This window comes from Telmatherina bonti (genome assembly GCF_933228915.1).
Source record: "Telmatherina bonti genome assembly, chromosome: 17".
In the NCBI taxonomy this organism is placed as follows: domain Eukaryota; kingdom Metazoa; phylum Chordata; class Actinopteri; order Atheriniformes; family Telmatherinidae; genus Telmatherina; species Telmatherina bonti.
The window spans coordinates 21,269,708-21,280,362 of record NC_136615.1 but is presented as its reverse complement, the minus strand read 5'-3'; the positions used below and the strand labels follow the sequence as shown (position 1 = coordinate 21,280,362).

The window sequence follows — 10,655 nt, the reverse complement described above, 5'->3', positions numbered from 1 at the left end:
ATTTAAATGGCTGAAAAAGGTCAAACCATGTGGCTTTTTACTTTGTCTAGTCTTACCGTGATGTTCACCCACCTCAAATAAAACTTTAAGAATTGTTTGAGATGTAGCTAAATTGACTGACCTCTTGATCATGTTGTACTAAAATGAAAAAAAAAAAAAAAAAGAAAACCAGTTCTTGTTCTTTTTTGCAGCTTTTTTCTTTTAACTGTTTTATCATTTATCATCACAGCTACCCATCATGGCCTCCAGCATCTCAGTGAGAAGTTTCTCTATGAACCGTCAGCCCTCTTTTTCCAGCCGGTCTTTGATGGACACCAGCCGGGCTCGCTCCCGGGCCTCAGTCTCCTTTGCGGCAGCCAGCCCCCTGACCCGTTCGGCATCTATCAGCCAAGATCTCAATGCCCCACTCAGCCTCCAGCTTAATGGACTTCATGGCAACAGCACCAATGAGAAAGAGGCCATGCAGAGTCTCAACAGCCGCCTGGCCAACTACCTGGACAAGGTCTAATTCCCAACACCGTGCTGCACCATTACATGGACAGGAAAAGGAAACTCTACAGCTATCAGTAACCCGAAACACTTTCCTTCTCTTTGTTTCCTTCAGGTGCGCTCACTGGAGCGCTCTAATGCTGACCTGGAGATGAAAATTAAGCAGCTGATGCTCGACCGTATTCCCAAAGGTCATGATCTTGATTCAATGATGGCCCAAGCACATGCTGTTGAGCAAGAGGTGGGAGTGAAGAAGGGTGCAGTTAGACATAAAGAGGCCACTTAAAAAGTCAGCATAAAGAGCATGAGTTTAATGGAAATCATTTCACAAAGCTCAAGTGTATGAGAGATGTTTGTATTTTACATAGAAAAAAAAATAGAAAGAAATGCAAATAGCAGCACTTATTTTACCAGACGGTGTTTCAGTAGCTTTTATTTGCCTGATCTTTGAGCTGCGCCAAAAGTAAATAATCGTGTTGTTTCTGTAAGACTGAAACAGTTGAAGTTTAATGAAAAGTAAATGTTTCTTTGTGCATCTTATAGTTTCACTATTCAGTGTTAATGTAAGTATACTACAGCATTTTCTGTTCGGTCACATGGATACAAAAAAAAAAAAAAAAAACAAAGAAAAAAAAAACATCACATGCACTGTAGAGGAGTGAAGGTTTGTTTAGCAGCTGTATCTCAGGAGGAAGAAGAGGTTTATAGATTCCTCAGACCACATACATGCCTCCAATGTGTCCATCGCTGTAAAAATGTGTTTAGATGAGAGATTTAAAAAAGAAAAACAAAACAAACAAAATGTAGACTATGAATATGTTTGAATGAGCACGACTGTGCGAATGGAGCTGTGAGTGATCTAAGACTAGAAAAGTGCTATATAAATTAAAAATTAACTCATGCTCATGTTTGTCAGGTAAGGAAGAGGACCTTGGAAAATGCCCGTCTCATGTTAGAGATTGATAATGCCAAACTGGCTGCTGATGACTTCAGAATCAAGTGAGTGATTAATGATTACACTTGATTGATTATAAACTTAGGTCTTTTGTGATAAAACATTAAAACCCCTCAGATTTCCTATATACATTTGCAGTAGCCACTTCTTTGATTTAATGCAAGCTGCAATCTAATGGAAGAAATTTAATTCTTAATAGTTGGCTAATATTGTTATTTGGTGTTAAATTTAATCAGTTTGTATTATATCCCTAAAAAAGGGCCAATTTTAGCTTTTCTTTAAAATCCTTTTGAATCTTAATGTTTTTCTCCACTGCATTGTGTTTAGACAATTTCAAGTGTTAATGAACAAAAGTCAGAGAAGTCATGAATAGAATTCCATCAGTCTTATAAATAAACATTAAAATTTTTCATTAAGATTCTTAATGTACGTGTAAACTTTTAATTGAAAAAGACACACACACACAATAAAACAAACATCATGTTTTCTATCTGCAGAATAAACCAAACCAGCCCCATCTTTGTTAAATACGTTACTGTTTATGTTTTCTGTACGATACAAGGTGGGAGACCGAGCTGGTGATGTGTCAGTCTGTGGAAAGAGACTGTGTTGCTCTGAAAAAGGCTAAAACTGACCATGAGCAGATAATTGCTTCACTAAGGGGAGACTTGGACAGCCTCAAAGAAGAACTCTACTTTCTAAAGAAGAACCATGAGGAGGTTTGTCATCCCTGTCCTTGTATATGGTTTTATCTGTTGTTTTTTTCATCTGCATCCGGACTTGAATGGACTGTTGCTCTTTCAGTTGTTTTGTAAAGCAGCATTTGCTTTGCTCAGCACTTCCACTTATTTTCACTTTGGCACTCTCTCATATTCTCTAACCTACCCTCACAAATGGCACTTTGTTTTCCATGGGCTTGACCTAATTAAGTGGTCTAAATAGATTCTTTTCTCAGAGAGAGGTGGAACTCTTGTTACTATGGACAAAAGGGAGGGCAGATCTGGAGGGATAGGGAAGATAAACTTACCCCCTGGCAGTAAATGGTGGACTGAGCTCCTCAACTGTAACAGGACAATATACATTCAATTTAATGCCCCTTAACAGCATGTTAAGCTTTAATACCAGATAGATGGTTTAAGTTTCTACAAAGCCTACAACACATCATGGACATTTAACATTTATGCCAGTCTTCTTTTGTGTTTCTTTGTGTTATTTGACTGCTGTTTGTACCCTACATATGGTGCAGAAAGCTATGATATGGTGACTTTGTTTCTAAAGCTATGGATTGTAAAGTTAATGCATCTTTAATTTCCTCGCTTATGCGCTTTACAGTAAACATTATGGTGAGGTCCGTCCACTGAAATGTAAATGGGTTAAACTTGAAAATCACAATCTTTCCTCTTGTTATTTGCCCATAAAATCTCTGTGCCTAAAATATGAAAATATAACATAGTTTTCTAACAAGAGTACACCAGTGATATAGTATTAGAATATATCAAAATAGAAAAGATTAGATTTCTGTGAATGACACAATGTCCCACAGAAGGGAGATTGAAGGAGATATATCTGAGTAGCAGTCAGTGGGTTTGGGTTGAAAGGCCAGGGGTAAGGTGAGCTCTGACCTATCAAGTATTCATGTTGAAGTCCTGAATAATGAAAAAGCTGTCACATCCTCTCCTCCGCCCTGCGGTGTAGGTTTCACAAAACTGCTCGCTGTTCCATATGATGCCTGTTTGCATGTCTAAACATGGTTCAGCTTCTCCAGAAGAAAAAAGCATCATCAAACACAGAATTACAACGGTTTGCGATAAACTTGTCTAATGTCCAAAAGCCTGAAGAATATAACTTTATGCCTTTGCAGGAACTTGAACAGATGAAGTCTCGAATTGCCAGAGATGAAGTGAATGTGGAGGTAGACTCGGCAAGCGGGCCAGAGCTGGGCAGCATTCTGTCCGAGCTGCGTTCCCAGTATGAGGGCATTGTCAAGAAGAACAAGGAGCAAGCAGAACAGTGGTACCACAAGAAGGTGTGAGGAGACACGAGTTGCCAGATTAACAGAATTTATTGATTTACAATGTATGTCCAGTGTATGCTGCCAGTAAAATGATACAAAGATGTGTTTCTTTTTTTCCATCACATTCAGCTTGAGACGGTGCAGAATGAGGTGAAGGAGAGCAACGAGGCTCTGAGAGGAGCCCAAGGAGAGCTGACAGAGAGGCAGCGCTTCCTGCAGACTCTGGAGGTGGAGCTGGAAAGTCTGCATAAACAGGTGAGCACTCAGAATGCAGGTTGTATGAACAGACCTGTCATTAGGAGGCTTGGTGAAAGTGTCTTTGTACATAAAGGTTCGTGGCTTCATGATCCACAAATCTGATATGCAGCATGCAAGTCAAATCTCCACTTTGAAGCTATACACACAAAACTTTATGTACATAAAGCATCCAAACATAGCAACTGTGAGTCTAAAATGATGGCGATGTGTGTTAACTAATGGCAAAATAAAGCTGTATTATGGTTTGGGATGGAAACAAGGCGGATTTCTTAGATTTGTCCGACTAATAAAACTCATGAAGGAATGAAGGAGTTCACGTTCACTTTAAACTTCTTTCTGTATGCTTTGAACATTTCCACACTGCTGCATCGTATTGTCTGGGAAAAACATGTTTTGTTTTTCTTTCCAGTAATCCCATGTTGACAGTGAGCATGTTCTCCCACGTTGATAAGACATGCAGGGGCAAAAGGGATCCAGTTGCTTAATAGCATAGGGGCGAGTTACAGTAGTGGGATGGGTAATGGTGTCTCAGGAGTGGGTGTTTGCTCCATGTACTAAGGCCTTGTTGGTTTCCAGGTGTCTGCTGATAATGGTCTGGGAGGTAATTTCAGAATCAGGAGACATTCTTGAGGTTTGATTTCCTCTCACAAAGCTGGTCTGATGAAATGACAAGGCGTTGAAGAGCCAGAACATTTTGGAACTGTGACAGTACAGTGCAGTCGCTGTGGTGAATACAAAGCAGAATCCCAATTTTCATCATGTGTCCAAAGTTGCCAGTCCTTATTTTCTATTATCATGATTAGAATATTAGGGTCATTAGAATCATTATGCTGAAACCAGGAAGTTCAAGTTTGTTGTTCTACCTTCAGATTGCAGCTCTTGAGGGTAACCTTGGAGAGACAGGCCAGAAATATTCTTCTGAGATGGAGCGGCTTCAGGCCACCCTGAACCAGATGGAGGATGACCTCTCCCAGCTCCGCCTGGACATGCAGCGGACCAAGACTGACTACGAGCAGCTCCTCCGCATCAAGCAGAACCTGGAAATGGAGATTGCAACCTACAGACGCTTGCTGGAGGGAGAGGAGACGTGAGTTTTCCAGATATAATAACATTTTATTGTAGGCGTCAAAGGTAACAAGAACAATGACAATATCTGGGAATACAGCAGAGTCTGGAAAACAATCAGACACATTGTGAAGTCCCCCCTCCCCCTGTTAGATCTGTGTGTTTGGAGGGCATAATGCAAAACAGAAAACACTTGACAACATCTTACGCTTTCAAATCAGTCCCACTAAACACTACTTAACATGTGTTGCATATTGTTTTCCTTTGAACTATTACAATGGCTGTGTATCAATTGTTTTTTTCTTTGACACAAAAGTAATATTGTTAAAATTATACATACGCCTACAAAAAAAAACTAAAAATAATCTTTGATGAAATTAAATAAGAACAGCTTTTGTCTTTTGAATTTGATATTTAAAAAAAGTCTTACATTTTTTAGTCAAAGTAACAAATGAAAAACATAAAATGTAATTTAAGTTGAAATATTCATTGTTTAGTTTTAAAGGAAAAAATGTTTTGGAACTTGTGAAAGTAAACTGTGTGAAAGATTTTCTTTCTGTTCTTACTTTTTATCTTGTAGGTGCTGGTTATAGCCTTATAATTATTTATTTAATACATCAAAATATAATGGTTTAAACCTTGTCATTTAATTTTTGCCAAGAAATTCAAGAAATACACAGCTCAAAGGATGCATACACGTGCTGACCTGGTTTTATAGAAGGTTAAAGGTTAATGTAACTTGTTTTCTTTCTGTCTACCAGAGTCAAAGAAATTCCTCCTCCACCAAAAAGTAAGTCCTCTTCATTTTTGACTTTGTAATTTTCTAACCACAATTCTACCAGGATTTGTGAAAGAATGAAAGAATTTCAGGATCTCAGTGAATTTGACCGTGTTACTGTGATAGGATGCTACCTGAGCAACATGCCCAGTCAACTTTTAGCCGTATTATAACAAAGCTAAAGCACTTGAAAACAACAGCAGCTCACCCACAATCTTGTAGCCACGTAAAATGATAGAGTGGGGCCAGTGGATGCTATGGTGCATCATGCACAGAGTTTGCAATCTTTCAATTGCTGCAGGCCTCCAAACTTCAAATTGGTCTTCAGATTAGCTTCACAAGAGTGCCTAGACAGCTTCATGGTTGGGATTCCATGGTTGAGCTGCTGCATACGAGCCATACGTCACAAAGTGCAATGTAAAGCATCAGATATAGTCGTGGGAAACCTGCTACCAGTGGACTCTAAATGTGTCCTCTTGAGTGACAAATCATGCTTCTCCATCTGGCAATAGACGGACCAGTCTGACTTAGGCAGTTGCCAGGACAAACGTGCCTGTTTGACTGCATTGGGCCAGTTGTAAAGTTTGATGGATGGGGGATTATGGTGTAGTGTTCTCCGGGAGTTGGGCTTGGCCCTTTAAAGGAACTCAGATTGCTTCAGTATGCTAAGAGATTTTGGTACGATTTCATGTTCCTAATTTTATTGGAGCAGTTTAGGAAGGGTTCCTTCCTGTTCCAACACAACCACACACCAGGGCACAAAGCGAGGTCCGAAAACCTTTTGGGTGACTTAGAGTGGAGACTGTGAGCCAGGTCTTCTTGTTCAACATCAGTTTCTGACTTCACAAATGTCCTTCCGGAAGAATGGTCACAAATTCCAATAAACACCCTCCTAAACTTTGTGGAAAGTTTCCCAGAAAACTTGAAGCTGTTATAACTTCCAAAGGCGAGCCAACATTGTATTAAACCCTATGGATTAAGAATGTGATGTCTATTTAACTTACATAATGCTTTTCAGTATGTGTATATATATATATATATATATATATATATATATATATATATATATATATATATATACATATATATATATATATATATATATATATATATATATATATATATATATATATATATATATGTGTGTATATATGTATATATGTGTATATGTATATATGTATATATATATGTATATACACAGTATATATGCATTCTTTAATAGCAGCCCAGACATAATTGCAGCTCTATAAAATTCCAGACAATGCAATCTCCTATGGCAACAGCTGTGGGTGTGACAGCATTTATCATTCAGACTGACTCATGCTGCAGTGTTAGCAAACAGAGGACTATCTTAAAAATGTTCACCTTTTAAATCCCAAGAAAAGAACATACTAAGAGCATAAAGGTGTCTGTGAGGTATATTGAAAGCTGCTTTTAGATATTTTGTAATAATGTTATAAAGACAATAGCTTCTTGTTATTTATTTCTAAGCTCTTCTTATTTATTTCATGTCTCATTAATTCTCTTCTCATCTTACAGTTTTGTTTTAATTTTAAACATATTTTCAACACTTTAGTATATCTCCTCTAAATCCTTGCCCCCTTTATAAGCCCATCTCATCTTAATCAGTCTTGTCTCTTTTCTGCACAGAGGAGCCTGATGTTCGCACCAGGAAGATTGTGAAAGTGGTCACTCAGACAATGGTCAACGGCAAAGTGGTGGATGAATCCAGTGAGGTGGAGCAAATTGAGGAAACAAAGAAATAGAAAAAAAGAAAGAAAAGTTGGAGATAAGAACTGAACCCTCAAGTTAAATTAAATGAATCTTTTGAACAGCAAAACAAATACAGAGAAAGAGTATTAAAAAAAAAACAGATACAAATATCACGATGTTAACCTACATGTTAACTGTTTGGACTGAGAATCGGCATCATTTAGTTTGACATAAAATTCATTTTAATGTAAAAGTGGGTCATTTTGGGGGTTTTATTTGTCAGTGAAAGTTCTGTAGTATTCAAGCAATATCTCCCTACAGTGAAGCTTATCAATTTTTCTTTTTTCCCCCACAATTTGGGGAGGGATAAATAGTTTACTACAAACAAAATGCATGTGCTTGATTCTTTTTTTTTTTTTTTTTTTTTAGAAATTTGTGTGAAGGGAAGTGACTTAACAAAAACTTTTTAATCACTTTTTCATCCTAAATATATTCGACAGAGTTACATATTTATTTCTTAGCATGGTAAAGTTTTCATTAGAAATTATATAAGAGAATGAATAACATTTATCTTTGTTTTTTTTTTTGACTTATCTGGAATAAAAATGTTTGATTAATCCAACAGAAGTTTATGTCTAAAATCATTACATGACATCATCTATATATATATATATATATATATATATATATATATATATATATATATATATATATATATATATATATATATATATATATATATATATATATATATATATATATATATATATATATTCACTCCACTGAAACTGTCCTTCTCAGAGTCTCCAATGGCATCAAGATGCCAAAGAGGAAAGAGCCTTTGCAGCATCTCCCTCTACACCTCCTTTCCTCTCAGCTTTCGATCTGCAACTTACCCAGCTTTGGGGTTTTTTTTGTTTTGTTTTTTTTTTCTTTTTTTTTTTTAACCATGGTTTTCTTTATGTGTTATTTTGTTTTATGTCTTATGTTGTTTTTTGTTTTATTGTAAAGCACTTTGGGATTTTTTTTTTTAAATGTACGTAAAAGCAAACACTTGGTTTACTTTACTTACCCACACCTGCCATTGTACATTTTAATTACTAATACAACAAGAAGTTGAAGCTTTTGCTTTATAATTGCTGTTGTTATCTTGCAACACCTTCCCACAGCTACAATGATGTCAGACGCAAGGTGTTAATGAGGTTAGGTGGACACTAATGTGTCTGCAAGTCACAATTGAGGATTTGTAAGAGTTTCCCAATAGCTTCACACTTGTCTTTATAACTTGCTTAAAAATACTTTCTCTGTAGCATTGTACATGTGGGAGTACGTCCCTGTTACAGGGACCTTAGACTCAATGGATAAGACTAACTATGCTGGCATATTAAGTTTATCTTTATGCATTTGCAGTATGGAGCCAAAACAACAAGCAAAAGCAAGCTTGTGTTTTACTGTTTGGTTAATGTGATAATAGCTGGAATAGTGATGAAGGTGTATCAATTTCTTTACCCTGTTTTTCTCCCACCATCATAAACAGATGCCCTTTTAAAGAAATAGATGTTATGACAGCAGATCTTTGGATTATGTGATGTTTAAAGAACAAATAAGAATATAGATATTCATTAAGTACAGACTTTGTGTTCAGTCAGCATTTAAATGATCTTATACCACCACAGTCCTATGGTGTTCAACAAAGAATTAATGAGCTTATAGAGGAAAAATATGAACATCAGACTTTAGAACTAATTGATGATTATTTTACAGACTGCAAATATGGTATAATTATAAGTTTGCTTTTATTACTGAGTGGTTGAAAAGGATAAAAATACTGAGCTGTGACTAATTTGAAAAATCTTCATACTTTGTGTGTAGCGTACACTAAGTCACACGGTGTGCAGCCCTGCTGAGGTTTAAATGTTTTTTCTGGAGAATTACAGATGACCTGATTCCTTGTATAGTGAAACAACTGATCCTATCAGAGTTAAGCTAGTTCACAAACAGACTAACTCTAACTCCAACTGTCCCAATGTCATTGCTCCCAGACAAAAGACCCTCTGAGGAACAGATTCTCACTTTTTAGATTAGCCCCCCCCCCCCCCCCCAAAAAAAAGGCAAGAGCCAACAATAAAACTACAGAGATGAAACTTTGCCACCTGAAAAGTTCGTTGTGGTCATTTCCTCATGCTTCTCTCACTGGGAGAAGTTGGCAAATATTAGAATTAAATTGTTTTCAACTGTTTGAAACTCTCAGGTTTTATTTTACTGTATAAGTAAAGTACATTCCAGCTTTTGGCTTTGAGGGGTCAAGCTACCTGGAAAAGCACAAGTCCCTTTACCACATGTTACATAACATTATGAGCTTTTGCAGAATCAATCACGGCGTCTGTTTCTTTCATGATTTATTTTCCTCAAATAATTTTGAACAGCTTTTAGTGTTTCTACTTTAATAACAACATTTTATCTTTACACCGTTGCAACAACACAAAGTAGGAAACACTCAAACAAGACCAACTCAACACTGTGACTCAGATCAGTCATCTGTGCAATCCAACGATGAGAAAACTCCTCATCTGACCCTTGAGTACCCTTGATGACCTAACGGCTGAGGTAGTATAATTCTACTAAGAACACCTAAACCTCAGACCACCAGTAAGCCCATTACTGCTTATTATGTTAGGTTTGGCTTCATTTTCTAGGGATTATCCACTTGTACGGGCAAAGTTCAGTACGCTACCACATTTTTAAGCTTGATCTGCTGACAGTTTTTGTGTGTGTTGTTATAAAGAACTGGTACGAAGTATTGGAGCCTCTGTATGACAGACATATCTTGTTTAAAGTTATTAAAGAAACAAACAAACAAAAAAGAAACCCTTCGATAAAAGAACAATAATTAAATCAAAGTTAGTATCAGATCTGAAGCTGATATTTGGTACAAAAACTTAATGTGTTTTTAAAGCAGGGTACACTGAGTGGAGAGGAACTGATGGTTTCCTTTTTACAGTTTACTTTGTAGCTCAAAATGAAATCACCAGTAAAATGCAGAAATATTTATATATTGTGTATTTTATACCATCAGTCCAGAATGAGGTTTATCATCTGTTTGTCCAAACCATAAAATATTTTTCAGCCAAATTTTTATTCTTTTAAAACTTCACAAAGGCTGCTTTACTGAATATTTGATTACCCAGCCTCTACAGCCACCCTTCCCAACTAAAACCAGAACTTTTGCATTGAAGTGTGGTTATTTTTAAGACACATATCACTCCGAGCTAAATTCACAGATATTTATTGTAGCATTTATTTATGCCATAATCTATATTTAATACTGTACATAATAACTAAAAAAGATGCATTCGTCTTAAAAAAGAGGGGAGTTCCTGTTG

General features: G+C 36.6%; 1 protein-coding gene across 1 annotated transcript; it reads left to right on the top strand.

The window, feature by feature from the left end:
* Positions 1-238: 238 nt before the first annotated feature.
* Positions 239-7,325, top strand: LOC306768223 (keratin, type I cytoskeletal 18; the record flags this gene model as incomplete). The annotated part of the gene is made up of 9 exons (XM_079256484.1): positions 239-502; positions 605-730; positions 1,406-1,488; positions 2,007-2,163; positions 3,306-3,470; positions 3,588-3,713; positions 4,586-4,803; positions 5,543-5,571; positions 7,210-7,325. The coding sequence occupies 9 exons, from the start codon at positions 239-241 to the stop codon at positions 7,323-7,325; spliced, it is 1,284 nt and encodes a 427-aa protein (XP_079112610.1).
* Between the last annotated feature and the right edge of the window lie 3,330 nt (positions 7,326-10,655).